This window comes from Halichoerus grypus, chromosome 7 (assembly GCF_964656455.1).
Source record: "Halichoerus grypus chromosome 7, mHalGry1.hap1.1, whole genome shotgun sequence".
In the NCBI taxonomy this organism is placed as follows: Eukaryota; Metazoa; Chordata; class Mammalia; order Carnivora; family Phocidae; genus Halichoerus; species Halichoerus grypus.
The window spans coordinates 150,114,324-150,132,405 of record NC_135718.1 but is presented as its reverse complement, the minus strand read 5'-3'; the positions used below and the strand labels follow the sequence as shown (position 1 = coordinate 150,132,405).

Genomic DNA, 18,082 nt, shown 5'->3' with positions numbered 1-18,082 from the left:
AAGTTTCCTTATGGCAACAAAATGAGACAGATCCACTGAATGTTAAAAGGCTGGGAAAATGTTATCTTTATACATCTCTGTATTAACAAGTCACCCATTAAATAAAAGAAAATAGCCCTGTTCCTTTCAGTGTTTGTCTTTCTTTCAAAACATTTGGGACAAAGGCAGCATTAATAAATGAAAAAGAAAAATAGTAAGAATTATTTGTTTTGAGTTTCTTATAAGACTACTGAATAAGAGATTGGGGGAAAGGATATTGGCATTTTAACCATAGTTTTATACCAAATGTTTGTATGGCTAGGAACCAAGTAAATATCAAGTGTGTGGGAGGAAATGTAGGAACAGATCAGTGATTCCCATCTTTAATACAAGAGGATGACATAGATGTCCTCTGCAATTTGAATTATTTTTCCTCTTGTATTGATGGATAATGTTACTTTATCCATAGTCTCTTAGTACTTAGTACATAAAGTTTCTAATATATCATACCTTTGCCTTGAAATTGTCCTAGAATGTTCGTTTATGTATGGATCTTGCCTCTCTAAGCCATTTTCTGTTCAAGAATTATATTCTTCTCCATGAATTTGTTTGTATTTTATTTTGCTACAGGAGGAGTTGGATTTGTCGTCTGCTTCCCAGATGTCTCCCCTTTCCTTATATGGTGAAAGCTCTCATAGTCCCTCCTCAGCAGAGGCACTGAAAGAAGATAAGCCCATCATTGGTCCTAGGAGCAAAACTGGTATGACTCCCAGCTCCTAACTTCTGTTCTTTCTAAGTTGGACTGAACTTAGGTTCCATTTTTAAAAAGAAAATATTGGATTAAGTGCATGTTTATTAAGCTGGCTTTTTGTTTTTAAAATAGTGGACCTGTCTTCCTTGGTTGTCTTGTCTTTACAGGTGAAAAATGCTTTAAAGTAGTGGGAGGCCTCATCATCTTCAGGAGAGAATTCAAAGATTCAGTTAAAAATATTGAATGTGAGGGACATTTGGGTGTGACATTTATTACCTCTTAATCTTCAGGCCTTATTCAGTGATTTTTAGCTATTCTCCTTTACCAGTTCATATATCCCCTTCCCAAAGCTGCAGTGTAGTCATTCCAGTGAAAACCATCATTTTGACCATCAGTGTGGTCAGAAAGGAAGATCTCATTTGACTTCTAAAATAAGTCCTGGGGACGTCATGTGCAGCATGGTGACTGTAATTAGTAATGCTGTGTTGTACATTTGAGAGTTGCTAAGAGGTTAGATCTTATAAGTTTCATCACAAGGAAAAAAAACTCTTTAACTGTGTGTGGTAGCAGATGTTAACTAGACTCTTGTGGTAATCCTTTTGTGATACAAATATCAAATCATGTTGTACCCCTGAAATCAATATAATATGTCAATTATACCTCAAAAAAGGGGGTTAGACCTCAGATTAAGGACTTTTTTTTTAGTCCATTAAGGTATAGATAGCTATGCTTAAACTCCAGGTAAGGATAGTTACTCAGAGGTCAAGATAATGTGTAGAAAAAGGTGTATAATAGAACCCGTTTTCTAGGAATTGCTTTCACATTGATTTGTGGTTTGTTTGGATTTTCTCCAGAAAATGGACTGACTCCAAAGAAAAAAATTCAGATGAATTCAAAACCTTCAATTCAGCCCAAGCCATTATTACTTCCAGCAGCACCCAAGACTCAGACAAATTCTGGCGTTCCAGCGAAAACCATCATTATTCAGACACTACCCACCCTCATGCCGTTGGCAAAGCAGCAGCCGATTCTCAGCATACATCCTGCACCCGCTAAAGGTACCTGAGTGGCATTCGAGGCTGCGGATGTTTAACTGATGGGCACTAAGGCTTGCCTCACGTCATTTGTTTTAGCTCAGGTTGTAATTTCTGAGCACATGCTGTGTGCCAGGAATTGTCCTTGGTTTTGAGGATGTCGCAGAGATGACTAACATGTGGTTCCTGTCCTAACAAGGTAGATGGCTATCCAGATTAATTATATCTGATACTTCTTTTTTCTTACAGTTTTAATTATGAAAACACCTGTCTGTCAGGCTTGTGGTTTTATATAACCACTTGTAATGAAGAAGAAAATCCAGGAAACTTTCTTGGTACCATTCTATCCTGAGATTTTTGTGTCCATGAACTCTTGGGTTTTTTTGTTTGTTTGTTTGTTTGTTTTTTTCATGAACTCTTGTTTTTAAGGAGAGGTCAGTATGTATAACATCACAGGTCTAATAGGTGAGTTTCGGCAATAGGATCAGGCTCTTCCTCTCTGCAGAGGCAGCATGCTTTAGTAAACATGATCTTGAGTGAGGGCATTAGGAAGAGATCTCAACTCTTGTCTTCACATAGTTAAGAATGTGTGTGTTTCTATATTTTATCCACCAGATGGCCTCACATACTTGATTCTGCACGGACTGTAGTATTGAAAGGACATGTTTAAGGGTTGGGGAGTGTGCAGATACAGGGATCATTTGCATATGCAGATGTCCTGGGCAGATTCTCTGTCATTCTCATACTGATACGGGTACACAGGAGTAAAGGAAAACCTGTTCAACGTTCTTTGCCTGGATTTGAGACTAGGTCTCAATGGTGGACGGATTGTAAACAAATGTTTCTTTTATGGCTGTTTCCAGCTCTAGATTGTTAATTCATTTCTTTGGAGCAAGAAGATCAAGTTTTAATGAGAGCAAGGTCATAAATTTGATTTCTAGGGCGCCTGGGTGGCTCAGCCGGTTAAGCGGCTGCCTTCAGCTCAGGTCATGATCCCAGGGTCCTGGGATCGAGTCCCGCATCAGGCTCCCTGCTCAGCGGGGAGCCTGCTTCTCCCTCTCCCTCTGCCTGCCTCTCTGCCTACTTGTTCTCTCTCTCTCTATGTCAAATAAATAAATAAAAAATCTTAAAAAAATTTTTTGATTTCTAGTTTTACTCTGTTAGTTTTGTTTTATTCCAAGGTCATGGACAATATGACATTGATGAAGAGAAGAGCTAGGTGGGAGACTGGACAATTCAGTGAAAATCCATCAAAGTCTACCAAAACCCTAGACAAACCTGAAATACCTGCCCATTCAGTACAGGGTCAGAACTGCTGCCTTTTTCATGTGAAAAATAGCAGTCCTGTAGAAGGGTTGTTCTTGTGGTCTGTGAAGGGATGTTAAGTGTTCATGAACTTGAAATAAAATGTAAGATTTATTGTATATGTGGTTTTTCTAGGGTTAGTCTCCGAAACTTATTTTCATCAGGAACTCAACAGGGTCTATGTCTTCCCAAAAGTTAAGAATTTAAACTTGTGAAGAACCTCATTATGGTTCCCATAAGCTCTTAAAACACAAGTATAAAAAGCAAAAGCCATACATTAATATGACTAGTGTGTGAAGCAAGGGGTATTCCTAAGAATTTGCTCTTAGCAGACCATGTTCAGTTGATAGAAGACAAATCATTCTTTTCTGAGCAGTTTATCAGGTTCAGAAACCTGAATCATACATTATTCAGAATGTCAGCGCCTGCCCATGATCTGCAGATAGTATTTATGTTTGCTAATATAAGGCACTTGTGTAGTACAGTCCAGAGAGTTGGTGTTGTTGTAACATACAGATTTAAGTGTATGTTTTCCATTTATTTGAAATAAAGAGGTAGAGGGGAAATATAGGAGAGGCATTTTATAATTAATGTAAGTATCAATAGTAAATATTTTTACCATTAAAAAAGAAGAAGTAATTTTTACAGGATTAAGTTCAAATTCTCTAACTTGGAAGTAAAGCCCACCGTGGTTTGGCTCCAGTTTAGTTTTCTAACTTTACATTATAATCACTCCTTTTTATAAACCCAACTTCCTCTTCTAGCCCAACCAGTCTGACCACTGTCTCTTGAATTCTCTCGTTTTTCCTAGTTTCTTGGCTCAGACCATTCTGTCTGCCTGAAACAACTTCTGTAACCAAGTCCTATACATCCATTAAGACTGTTAGGAGGAGTGCAGGTGAGAGATGATGAAAGCCTGGTATGTCCGTGAAAATGGAGAGCCAGGATAGAGGGTGCAGAGGTTAAAACATGCAGAATCATAGGCTTGGTTATTGGATGGTCTGGAAGGGGGATGAAGGATAGAGAGGAACGTATCCTATGACATCTTGGGCTTGTTGGGTAGATAATAGTGCAGAATCATTGAAATGGAGGATAGAGGTAACATAACTTATCCCAGGTCATTCTGCTCCTGAGAAGTAGAGGCAGAACTGGAGCCCAGTGGTCTGGCTCAGAGTCTGTTTAATTAGTCATGATACTAGATTGCCTCTAAAGGAATGGGGAGATGTGCTCTTTGATCTCCAGAATTCTAATTGGGGAGTTAACATATTTACATAAACAAATAACAGTGACTATGAGAACTAATGAATTAATAGTGCCCTTATGGAAGCTGTTATATAGAAATGGAAATTAATAATAATAATATATAATAGCTAACATTAAAGTTCTAGGAAGAACTTTTACTAAGTGTGGTAGACACTGTTGTGTTTAAGTGCATTATCTTATTTAACCGTTACATTGGCTCTGTGAAGATGGGTACTATTATTATCTTCATTTTATAGATGAGAAAATTAAGACACAGAGGAATCATTTACCCCAAGTCACACAGCTATATTATTTTGGACAAAGTAGGCATTCAATAAATGTTTGATACATAGTTTGAAATCCTTGAAGAAAATTGAAAAGGAAGAATACCTATTGCAATCGGTGAGTCATACGTAGTCAGAAGTATTTAGCATTGAATCTAGCCATGTTCCAGTGGTTCCATTAAGGGGGATTTGTATGTAATGTCAGGGAGGATTTTGAGCATGCTGAAATGGATAAACAGTCTTACGGTTGTCCTTTTTGACTGTCTTCACACTAGGGACACTAGTTACTATGTTCAGCTGCTAACTACTTAAGGCCCAAAACAGTCTTTTGCGTTGCGTTCTGTGATCCATGAGCATCTAGCAGGTCATTGTTTAGCAAGTCACCATGAGAGTTTTTCGTTTTCTTGAACACGTTGTAATAGAAGTTTCTCCCCATTCTGTCTTGAACCCAGGCATGCCTAGAATATTTAGAGGATTCTTGATTTGGATGCTAGGTAATATGAGGATAGTTGGGCACCATGGGATGTTCATTATAGAAAACAGGAGGCAGCAGTGGCCTGGTAGGACTGGGAGCCGCATTAGGTACACAGACCCTGCCTCTGTGCTGCACCCTCTCCTTTCCTCCATGAGGCCAAGGAGATGGTGATAACTAGGCAATGGATGGTACAGACGCGTTATTTTTCTAAATTAGTTTTAAGAAATACCACAAAGCCATTGGCATGTGTTAACTGCAGCTAGAAGTATGATCCTTTCTTTGAAATGTTTAATTCTTTACATTTACCATCTCCTCTGCTCTTTGGAATAATCCCAAAGTTCACCAAACAGTGTTTCGTTCTGGGATCTTTTTATTATAATTTTTTTTTTAATCATTCTTTTTTTTTTTTTTAAAGATTATTTATTTGACAGAGAGAGACACAGCGAGAGAAGGAACACAAGCAGGGGGAGTGGGAGAGGGAGAAGCAGGCTTCCCGCAGGGCAGGGAGCCCGATGTGGGGCTCGATCCCAGGACCCTGGGATCATGACCTGAGCCGAAGGCAGACGCTTAACAACTGAGCCACTCAGGCGTCCCTTTATTGTAATTTTTAAACTGAGAAGATGTGGAGCACTGCTTCCAATAATGCTCTTCTCAAAGTATTGGTTTCACTCAGTGGTTCCCACCCTACAGATGTGGACCCCAGGGTATGGGTGGTGGGAGTAGTGGCCTGTGGCATATTTTGCAAGGCATCTGCAAACCTGTATATCTGGCAGGTATTTTCTGTAGACGGAATAATTTGTTTTATACTCCGGTTTTTCAAATTTTCGTGGCTATAGTTCAGATTAATAAACTACGGATTTATTTTAAATTGTTACTAAGTTTTGTTGTTGTTGTTTTAAGTCGGCTTCATGCCCGGCGTGGAGCCCAGTGTGGGGCTTGAACTCATGAGTCTGAGATCAAGACCTGAGCTGAGATCAAGAGTCGGGTGCCCACCTGACTGAGCCACCCAGGTGCCCCTGTTACTAAGTTCTTAATAGCCTTTTCTCATCATGTATTTTCTCAATCCTGCGACTGAAAGGACAGCCATGATCATCTTGAGTGACCATGATACTTTTTGATATTAAAGAAAAGTAATTCTGTTCAGGGTGGGAGCACTTGGTTTAAGTTTTACATGATAAGGAGTACGTCTTCTCATAGTACCAGATTGTACTTTCTTTCTTTTTTTTTTAAAGATTTTGTTTGAGAGTGTGCACGTGTGCGCAGGCGAGCAGGGGGAGGAGCAGAGCGTGGGAGAATCTCAAGCAGACTCCCTGCTGAGCTCGGTGCCCTACATGGGTCTCAGTCTCATGACCCTGAGATCATGACCTGGGCCAAAACCAAGAGTTGGACGCTTAATGAACTGAGCCACCCAGGCACCCCCCCAGACTGTAATTTCTTAATAAGTGTTATTAAAAAACCTGACACTTGGTCATGAGCTTTTTATTTTATTTGTATTTTTATTTGTATATTTGGCTTAAGCATATTTATATCTGCTTATGAGTCATTTCCTCATTTAAATGTTTTTATTTCATAAAAGAAGTTTTTCCAAGGGAAAAGGAGATAAAAATGTTGAGAGATCATTTTTGTCCAAGTAAATTGTACATATTACAAATCTGTGAAATTACTTTTAGATCTTTCTTGCTAATTTACTAGTTTATCTGGGATAAAATGCTATTAACTAAATTCTAGTTTTAGTGTGCTTTTTGAGGCCATCTGAAACAAAGACTTTGATTTTAAGTGATTTTTTTTTAAGCTAAGACAGGTGTTCTTAACAAACAGGTGTTCTGAAGTATTATTTAGATTTTTAGTTTTTCTTGATCCTTTGAAATACCAAGCTGAATTTTACATGGGTCATGTTACACTGGCTGGAAGTATAATGCTTTTTTTTTTTCCTTGAAGAAGAATTATAAATACTTATGTAATATTAGTTGCTGGTTACTGTAGTGCTTTTCTTTTGCTAGATAGGCTTAAGCAGCTGTGGGTATTGGGGGAGGCTTTCAGCACCTTATAAAATTGGCCAGATCTGAAAGGAAGCATTCAGCAGGCAAGTGAGATTTCTAATAGAGCGGAGTTATGAGTTACGGGAGTCTTCTTTAGGTTAATGATACTAAGTCTCCTCAGATTAGCATAATTTAAAAAATAATGTTAAATGTGAAGATTAAGAAAAGATTTGGAAGCTATTTTGTGTGTGTAGGAGGAGTTGGTATTATGTACAGACTATTTTAAGTTACAGATTGGTTTCCTGTACTTGTTCACTGTGAACTCATCTCAAATGGTTTTAACGTTTTTTTTAACAAGGATATTGTGAACAATTTTATAAAAATATGTATATTTTTAATAGTAGCATACAGTGTTATTAGTTTCAGGTGTTCAGTGTAATGACTGAACAATTCTGTACATGACTCAGTGCTCATCACAGTAAGTGTACTCTTTATCCCCTTTGTTTCACCCATCCCCCACCCACCTCCCTGATGGCAACCACCAGTTCTCTTTATTTAAGAGCCTGTTTTTTTTTAAAATTTTTGTTTCTGCTTTTTTTTAGAGACAGAGTATGACAGGGCAGTGGGGCAGGGGCGGCAGAGGGAGAGGGAGAGAGAGAATCTCGAGCAGGCCCCATGCCCAGCTTGGAGCCTGACACAGGGCTCATTCTCATGGCCCTGAGATCACGACTCGAGCTGAAATTGAGAGTCTGACGCTTAATTGACTGAGCCACCCAGGTGCCCCTAGAGTCTGTTTTTGTTGTTGTCTCTTTTCTCTGTTCGTTTGTTTTGTTTCTTAAATTCCACATATGAGTGAAATCATATGGTATTTGTCTTTCTTTGACTTATTTCACTTAGCATAATGCTCTCTAGATCTATCCATGTTTTTGCAAATGGCAAGATCTCATTATTTTTTATGGCTGAATAATATTCCATTGCATATATACACCACATGTTCTTTATCCATTCATCAATTAATGGATACTTGGATTGCATCCATATCTTGGTGGGAAATGTTGCTGCAAGTTTTAACATTTTTGATATGTGTAGCCCCTGTCCTTCCACATATTGAGTTACTGAATCTCCGTTTATATATTTTTGGTGCTGTATTTCTAAATCCTATTAATTTAAAACACGTGGCTCTCAGTGTTCAGTATAAAAGATTCATATTTATAATATGAAAAATACTTTTTAGCACTCATAAATTTCAGTGGTTAATAGAGAAATCTATGTATAACTTAGCAAGTTTGACTTGGATATAGTTGAGAAAAAAATGTGGAAATACATTGTTCATGATAACTTCATAGGGAACAAATTTAGTTGGTTTCATTAAAAACAAAACAACAAAAATCACTGTGCGTGTGTGCTGCTGTTGATTATGTTTTAATTGGTGGTTTTAAATCCCCTCAGTGTCCTCCTCCTATTGTATCTGCAGAAGAGACCTAAATTTTAACACCGTCCTTTGCCACAATGGTTATGCACACTCTGACTCCTTTCCTTTTTCCTCCACTGCAGGTCCGACCGTCATGCTTTCTCAGCCTGCCGTTGTACAACTTCAGGCTCCGGGAGTTCTGCCCTCTTCTGCCCCAGTCCTTGCTGTCGCGGGGGGAGCCACACAACTACCTAATCACATGGTGAATGTGGTCCCGGCCCCTGTGGCAAACAGCCCAGTGAATGGAAAACTTTCAGTGACTAAACCTGTTCTACAAAGTACCATGAGAAGCGTGGGCTCGGATGTAAGTATTGAAACTTCGTGCTTTATCATACCTGATTTAAAAAAACAACAAAGCCAAAGCACACCATTTTGTTTTTGTTGCCTTGTTTTTGCTTTTTAAAGTTTGTTATATTGCCTTGGCAAATTATTATGTTCGAATCTAAGTGAAAAGGTTTTAAAAAGTCTGAAGTTGTTTGATGAAAAGGGACATACACATACTTTCCTCTGTAACTCCTTCTTTCAAACCCTCTCCTCACATTCTTCAAGGCCCTCCCCCAACCCAGTCAGACAGCAGTATTTTCCAAGACTCTTTCATGTCTCCCGATTGAAATGTTTTTGGCAATTCCCAGATAAGAGTCTGTAGGCTATTTTTTTGTCAGGGTTTATATTTACCTTCTCTCTTGACTTATTGAAGGGTTTTCACCACTACATAATGATGACTTGCTACTGTTAGGAGTTCTCCCTCTTAATGATTAGTTGGTATTCCCATCTTTGCAAATCCTCAGATTTTCTAGCATGTCTTAGGGTTTTTGTTTTTGTTTTTGTTTTTTTAATAATTTATAAATCACAGAAAGTTTCCTAAGACCTGTCTTCCTTAAAGCCAATTATAGCATTTGCCAGCTAATTTTTGCTTTCTTTAAAAGTGATACAGAAATATCTCATGTTATGTATTAAGTAGTAATTGAATATTATGGGCCTAAAGTTTAATGAAATTAAAGTCAAATAATCATTTTGACAGTGGATTCTCTTAAATTGTTACTGGGAAGGCAAACCCGTATGTGTTTTCTTTAAAATAAAAGTAGATATTATGGGTTGTTAATGTTGCTACTCTGCCTTTTCTTTAGGTACTGCAAAATACTTTCAAAATTTTGTGAGTATTGCAGTATTATCTGATGTACCATAATTTATTAACCAGCATGTTAGTAGCCCAGTAGTGAAATTGTTCCACTGTTGAATAAACACAACTAAGTAATTTCAATCAGCAATATTTTAAAGACCCATAACAAAGGAATATTATCTGATGAAAGTAGAACTTTGAAGATCTACAGTAATTCTCATAGTTTATATAGGTTTTGAAAATAGTGTTTATCCAGACATTGAAGAAAATTAGAGTCGAACGAGAATAGACATGGATAGTACAGGATAAGCCTTGACTGTTAATGTTCATTTATTTTGAGGACTAGAGAAGGTTAAGCACAGTGGTTATGGCGTAATAGGCACTAATACACAGTATGTGCTTCAGTTGAAGATGAAATGATATGATGCTGGAATTTTCTTAAAATACTCTGGGGCAGGGGGCGAGGAGCACAGGATGGAGGAAACAAGATCGGCAAAATGTTGATAATCATCAAAATTGTTGGTAATCTTTCTCTCCTTTTGGTGTGTGGGAAAATTTCCACAATAAGTAAGTAACAACAAAAGTCCAAAAATATCCTGTGCTATTTTCAATTAAAAAGTTATACAGCCAGTAAAAGAAAGGGTATGTGTTTCATAGGAGACTGAGACAGCTAAGAATGATGAGAGTATTTTTAAAATGATCCTTTAAAATTTCTTTTTAATTCTCTTTAAATTATGAATTGGAATGTTTCTTCTGTGATACTCCCAAACGGAACTAGCAATAGAAAATATTCAAAGTCGTCTTTTTTATGGGGTAGGGGCAGAGAGAGAGGGAGAGAGAGAATATCAAGCAGACTCCCCACCAAGCACGGAGCCTGATGTGGGGCTCAGTCCCACCACCCTGAGATCATGACCCAAGCCGAAATCAAGAGTCGGACGCTCGACTGACTGAGCCACCCAGGTGCCCCTCAAAGTTGTCTTTATATCATGTTAGGACATTAAAACTATTTATTATGAAATATCTTAGACATGAAAAAAGGTAAAGACTAATTAGAACTTAAAAAAATATAGATCAACAGTATGTCACAGTTGTTAAATTATTTGCATAGTGTTAGTCTGTATTCTTGGCCTTCTAATATCTGATCGTGGGACAGTCCAGAGGCATGTGGCAAGGATAGGGAAGATGTCTTGAAACTATGTCCTAGGTAGAGGAATGGTTTAAGGGTTGGAATGACTCTATAAACTGAAGAAGAGAACACTGAACATAGGTCTGGGAGCTGATTCCAGGACACGAAGGTTGATGTGTGGAAAACAGAATGATTGTTCTGGGTTATTCCAGAGGACTCAGCTAGAATAGGTGCAGGTACATTATAGAAAGGTTTCTTCTCATCCTAAAGTTCTTTAAAAACAGGAGGAAGGGGATGCCTAGGTTGCTCAGTTGGTTAAGCGTCTGCCTTCGGCTCAGGTCATGATCCCAGGGTTCTGGGATCGAGTCCTGCATCAGGCTCCCTGCTCAGCGGGGAGCCTGCTTCTCCCTCTGCTTCCCACTCCCCCTGCTTGTGCTCTGTCTCTCTCTCTGTCTGACAAATAAATAAAATCTTAAAAAACAAAAAACAAAAAGCAGGAGGAAGCCTTTTTCTTTTTTCTTCTAGGCTAATATCTGAATAATGAGCATCTTAATGTTGGCACTCATCATTGTATTCTGCTGACCCATTTTGTAATCTCTAAACATTTCAATTAATTATTTGTTGACCAGTTAGTCAGACATTCACTATAACTTCTTTGGTGTGAAAGACCATGTTTGTTCTGCTCTTGCATCCATCCTTTTTTTTTTTTTTTAAAGATTTTATTTATTTATTTGACAGAGAGGGACACAGCAAGAGAGGGAACACAAGCTGGGGGAGTGGGAGAGGGAGAAGCAGGCTTCCCGCGGAGCGGGGAGCCCCTTGCGGGGCTCGATCCCAGGACCCTGGGACCATGACCCGAGCCGAAGGCAGACGCTTAACGACTGAGCCACCCAGGCGCCCCTGTGCTCTTGCATCCTTAAGAATGCTCTGTAAATTTGGTGAATAATTTACTGATGAAGTCTCAGTCAACATTGAACTGGGGGATATGTGAGATGCAAAAGTAGAGGACCAAGAGGTATTTTTTTTTTTTTTTTAGCAATATTTATTGGCTAGCGTTGTTACTGCTTTCCAGAATTTAGAGTTGACAGTATTATAGAAGATAGATTTCATGTACTGTGTGTCTAGTGCAAGAGACCTAAAGGTGATTAGAATAAATTTTCTAGTCAAACTGCATTGAGGTTTTGTGCTTATTTTTCCTTGGCCAGCGCATCAGGAAGTGAGCCAGGCCTTTTCAGTATGAGTTTTCTGGTAGAAATTTTGACTTAATGTTTATTTCAAGTAAAGAAACATCAGTCTGTCCTATCAGCTGGCCAAGCCGCTCAGGAACCCAAAGTAAATTTGTTCCAGAAGGAGCTGCAGGAAACTTTGATCTGCTGGTATAGTCTCCTGTGTTAGTAACTTGGTTGACCTTAATAGTGCATGTGTTTGTTAGACTGAAGTCCTATTAAATTATGATAAATTTGAAGTAGTATAAATTTCTGATTCAAAATGGCCAAAAAGAAAAATTTTTCATTATGTGCTTTTTGTGCTTTTAAACCAAAAGCCTGGTGAAAAAGCTGTAATTCAACAAAAGAAAGCATATCAGTCTTTTGTGGCTTTATAATGCTGACATGGCTTCTTTTTTCCTACCTTTTTTGTTCTTTTAGAATTTGGCTAGTTTCACTCTCTAGAGGCCCGCTACTGCCCTAAGTAGCGTTTTTTGCATACCATATTCTGCAAACTGCATTAAGTGCCACATTTTCTGTTATGAAACAGTTTGCCTGGTTCAAATTATAATCTCACTCTTCCTGCCTTTTGCTGGTAAATCTGTTCTGTTTAACTCTTGGAAACCCCACCTAAGTTTTCAAGAAATATGGTTGGTTTTTGGCTCTGATCGTGATGGAAAAAATGAACATGGTCTCTCATTTCAGTGTAGAAATTCTCTCATGCAGTTTCTTAGTAAAAGGCAATGTTGGAACTGCAAAGTTGCCTTCATAGGAGAGGGTGCTTATCTTTCTTTAAAGGGCTATTGAATGTTGCCAGACATCAAACCAAGGACTTGAAAGCTGTAACTACTACTCTGTACCCATTGTAATTCCATAGAGTTCATGAAACATTATGGCCCCAGTTTTAGGGCTGTGGAGTTAATATTGTTGTGGTTATTTTGTTTGGGATAAAAGACCAGGAAAAAAAAGTGGTGAAATTATATTCTGCGATCTCCGCAGTGGACCAAGATGGAGCAAAAACCCTTAATGGAAGTCAGTAGGTGATGACAATGGAAAGAAAATGATCAGGAGCTAGGTCAGAATGAGAAATATCAAATGGGAGGCTGATCAAGAGTACAGGCTCTCCTGACAGGAGGCCTCAGGCCTTCCTCTTAGCCCATTCACCCCATTAAGCATCTTATAAACCCTTTATTCTTGCACTCTTTCTAATTCTTTACTTGGAGACCTTGATCCCTCCCAACCCGGTCCCTAGCCTTTGGGAGTCTCTGTCCTGGTCACTAAAGCCATCATGAGAAGCTGGGTGCTGGGGGATATCCCTTTCCACCTGCCTGCAGGTATTAGAAATAGTGTGAAGGGGATTCCTCTGGCATACCGAACTGGAACTTTGTTATTTCTTTTCTCTGGAGACAGCGTTATACAATTAGGTTCAAGATTTCAGGTATTGTTAGTACTGTGAGCGTGGAGGTGATGTGATCTGGGCCCAAACGGGGCCAGTGCACACAGTGTTCCTTTATGGCAGTGCAGGAAGGCTGAGCTTTGGGAGTCTAGCACTTTTACAGCACGCAGTGAGCAAGTTTCCTCATTGTCCAGAGGAAGACATTACCTCATCTCTCAAGGTTTTTTGCTGGAAACACAGCTCTGAGAAAGGGCCTGGGTAAAGAGTGGTTAGGGCCTTGTATTCTTGGCATGCCCAGGAAGACGTATAGTAGCAGGACTCCCAAGAGACCCCTAGAGAAGTATCTTTCAAGAAAAATATGCATCTAAAATAATTCGTTTACAGTGCAAAGCAATGCAGAGAAACTCTTAGAAAAATGGAGAGTGCCTACGTTCTATTTCGGAAACAAAACAAAACAAAACACGTTATTTCTAATGACACTTAAGCTGCTTATTTTATCTGTAACACCCAAGAATAAGTCCTCTGTTAGGTCCAAGTGTGAGCTGCATATCCATCCTTAAATAATGTGGCCAGCCTAGATCTAAGAAGATAAATAATGAATAGATACTTTTTAGGGACTAAATTCTTTAACAACAAAGACATTGAGATCATGATATTTCTTTAGGCTTTAAAATAGAGGAATCCATCAGAACAAATTCAACAGGAAGGATTTGGAGACCTGAAAAGCTATCCAGATTTTAGTAAAATATTACTTCTGTGCTGATTACTTTTCTGGCTTTGCTGCTACCAGGGACTCTGCAAATCAAAGAAAAATGTGCTTTGTTCAAACACTTGTAGTTTCTCTAAAAAAAACAATTTATCTTGAATAAGGACTTTGGCAAGTAATGTCATTTGTGGTTACAGTAGCTTTGGAAAGGGAAGTGAACAAGGTGGTTTTATTCCCGCCCCCCCCGCCCCCCTGGTTGTATTGTATTAGGTTAGATTTATGTCCCAGCAACTGGAGCATTCTTTGTTCTGTTATTTTCAGTTTGGCATCTTTTTTTTTTTTATTTTTTATTATTTTTTAAAGGTTTTATTTATTTGACAGAGAGAAAGACAGCCAGAGAGGGAACACAAGCAGGGGGAGTGGGAGAGGGAGAAGCAGGCTTCCCGCGGAGCAGGGAGCCTGATGCGGGGCTCGATCCCAGGACTCTGGGATCATGACCTGAGCCGAAGGCAGACGCTTAACGACTGAGCCACCCAGGTTCCCCTCAGTTTGGCATCTTGATAAGGTTAATAAATAATTATTTTTAAAGGAATGCTGATTTCCCTTCCTGCCACCTGTCCCTGGAGAGAGTCCTTCCATGCCCCAGATACTTTATAGCCACTCGGTCCCCCTGCCCAGAAGCAGTCATTGTTACTCGTTTTTTGTGTATCTTCCCTGAGACCGTTCCTTAATATATTAGTATTTATAGTTTTACCCATTTACCTGTTCTACAGAAATGGTAAAGAGCATATCCATTCTGTCCTGCACCTTGCTTTTCTCCTTTGGTGTATCTTAGGGAACTCTCCATAGCAGTACATAAAAAATTTTATTCCTTTATTTATTCATTTATTTATTTATTTTTAAAGATTTTATTCATTCATTTGACAGAGAGAGAGGGAGACACAGTAAGAGAGGGAACACAAGCAGGGGGAGTGGGAGAGGGAGAAGCACGCTTCCCGTGGAGCAGGGAGCCCGATGCAGGGCTCGATCCCAGGACCTTGGGATCATGACCTGAGCCGAAGGCAGATGCTTAACGATTGAGCCACCTAGGCGCCCCTCTTATTCTTTAATAGCTGCATGGTAGTCTGTTTCGTAAGGGTGTCATAATTACTTAAGATTTTTGCAGTTTTTTTCTTTGTAAGCATTCCTCCATCAAATAACTTGGTACTTATTTAATTTTGTTTATGTGCAAGTATATCTGTAGGAGAAATTCCTAGAACTGAAATGAGAGAGACGCAGAAGGTTTAGGTAGTTTTTCGATATTGATAAATACTGTCAAATGGCCCGCCATCGGGGTAGTAGTTCTAATTCATCCTTCCACTTTGAGTGTGTGAGAGTGCCAGTCACGGGGCTTCTCGGAGGAGTCTGTGGACAGTGTCTCTACAAATAGTTCCCCTTTTCCTCATGTCACCCCTTTCCTTGCATAATTGTTTATAATACTGGGTATGTGCATTTGTCTGGAGAGAGAGTCTGTAGCTTCTTATGTAATTTTTTTTAATAGCTTGTTGAGATAAAATTCATACCCCATAAAGTTCACCCTTATAAATATAAAATTTAGTGGTTTTCAGTATACTCACAGAGTTGTGCTGCCATCACTGCTAATTCCAGAATGTTCTCATCACCCTAAAAAGAAGCTCCGTACACATTAGCAGTCGTTCCTATTCTGATCTTCTCCCCATCCCCTGGCAGCCACTAATCTGCTTTCTGTTTTTTGGAATTGCCTATCCTGGACATCTCATGTCAATAGAATTATACACAGTGTGGCCTTTTGTGTATGACTTCTTTTACTTACCATAATGTTTTTCAAGGTCCATTCAAATCATAACATGTATCAGTACTTATTCCTTTTTATTGCCAAATAATTTTCCATTGTTTGGCTAGGTGGTATTTTGGATTATCCATTTATCATTTAATGGAGATTTGGGTGGTTTCCACTTTTTGGCTATTATGAATAATACTGCTTTGAACATTCATGTATAAGTTTTCATAGTCTTTTTGAAACCCTTTTTAATATAGAGAGTATTTACAAATCAGTGAGAAAGATGCAAGTTAACCCAACACCAAATGGACAAAATATGTGAATAGATTAATTCACAAAAGAGAATGGCAGGTGTTTCAATGAAAGTATCAATGGCTATATGTTCTTGAAGGGGTATGCCCTCTGAAGGATTACTATTTTAAAATATGTGAGAGAATATTAATTATTAATAGAAGAGAACTTTTGACTGGTTAAAGAATGATATTCAGGGATTAAAAGTGTTATGGTTAATATTTTCTGTGGCTCTTAATCTCCCTTTGCTATTATGAGTTCCAGAGAAAAGTATCTGTATGTCTTTCTTGTAATTCCCCGGCATTGTATGTGCACTGCAGCCCTGCAAGTGTGTGTGTGTGTGTGTGTGTGTGTGTGTGTGTGTGTGTGTGTGTGTGTACATGTGCATTAGACTTTGTATGTGGTAATAATGTCAGATATTTAAAAGTTGAAGAAACAAAAGTCCTCTAGAGAACACCCATGTACCTTCACCCATTAACCTGTTATCATTTTACCCCATTTGCTTTATTACTTCTTTCTTTCTGTCTCTCCACACACAGACTCCATTTCCCCCCCCAAACTATTGTGGAGTAAGTTACATACCTTATAGTCCTTTACTGCCAATATTTCAGTGTGTATTTTTTCAGAACAGGGATATTCTCCTACATACCCACAGTACAGTTATCAACTTTATAAATTTCATTTGTAAAATACTTTAATCCACTCTCAGTATTACAGTTTTGTCGGTTGACCTAGTAATATCCTTTATCGAATTTTTTCCCTTCCAATACAGGACCCAGTCTAGGGCCAGATACTGCATTTAGTTGTCTTGTCTCTTTAGCTTCTTTTAATCTGGAACATTTCCACAGTCTTTGTCTTTTTGATGCTTTAGAAGAATTTGGCTCTTTTCTAATATGGTTTTTTTTTTTTTTTTTTTAAGATATATTTATTTATTTTAGAGAGAGGGAGAGAGTGTGTGAGCAGGGGGCAGAGGCAGAGGGAAAGAGAGAGAATCCTCAAGCAGACTCCCCACTGAGTGTGGAGCCCGACGCAGGGCTCAGTCCCAGGACCCTGACATCATGACCTGAGCTGAAATCAAGAGCCAGCCATTTAACCAACTGAGCCACCCAAGTGCCCCCCGATATAGTTTTAATAAGTACTTCACATTCATACTGGATTATAAATCACGTATTTTTACATACTTCTATTTGATTCTCACAAAACGCTTGTGAAGTGGGTGATATTCCCATTTCACCGTGAAAGGAGTCAGTTGGTTAGGTGTTTTAGCCAAGGCCATATTGCTGAGATGGCTAATATTGATGAAGTGGTGTGTGCTACACTTGTCTAAGTGCGTGACTCACAGATACTCGCTTTAAACCTGACAGCCCTTCGAGGTGAACGGGAGCCCTGATACATACAGGGTAAGGAGCAGCCTGAGGGATCTCGGAGGAGTGTGAATTAGCTTTTTATTCTTAGGCCGTTTTTCTGCTTCTGCAGCGATTAAATGTGACTTCCAGATTTTGTCTGTTTTTGTTTTTGTTTTTTAAGTCATTTTAAAATTTCAAATCTGTGAAAATAGAAGCTGGAATGCGGGCAGACAATTTCAATATTGCTTTAGTTGCACAGTTGATCTGAGCAGCTGTGGGGCACATTGGTGATGGAGTTAAGAATTTTTGCCTCCTCACTCAGTTTATTCATAGCTGCAGGGTATCTCTTTTTACTGACATTTACCTGTGTGTGGTACATGATAGTTTACAGAGACCCTCACGTCCATGAGTTGTGTAATCCTCACCTCAGTCATCTGACCTGCTCCAGTTGAGCTGGGATTCAGGCCTAGGCCTTGTCTTGGTCCGGTGCTTCTGTCACTACTCTGCGCTCCGTTAACAGGGCTTCACTTTCACAGCAGCCCTGCTGCAGTGCACACGTCAAATTGCCTACGTC

At 39.0% G+C, this 18,082-nt stretch overlaps 1 protein-coding gene across 1 annotated transcript in view; it reads left to right on the top strand.

Moving 5' to 3' along the window:
- ATF6 (activating transcription factor 6) overlaps positions 1-18,082 on the top strand; it is a 209,362-nt gene that overhangs the window by 25,212 nt on the left and 166,068 nt on the right. The window contains exons 5-7 of the mRNA XM_036103526.2: positions 610-739; positions 1,585-1,788; positions 8,604-8,824. Of these exons, the coding sequence (XP_035959419.1) occupies positions 610-739; positions 1,585-1,788; positions 8,604-8,824 (555 nt within the window). The remainder of the gene's footprint in view (positions 1-609; positions 740-1,584; positions 1,789-8,603; positions 8,825-18,082) is intronic.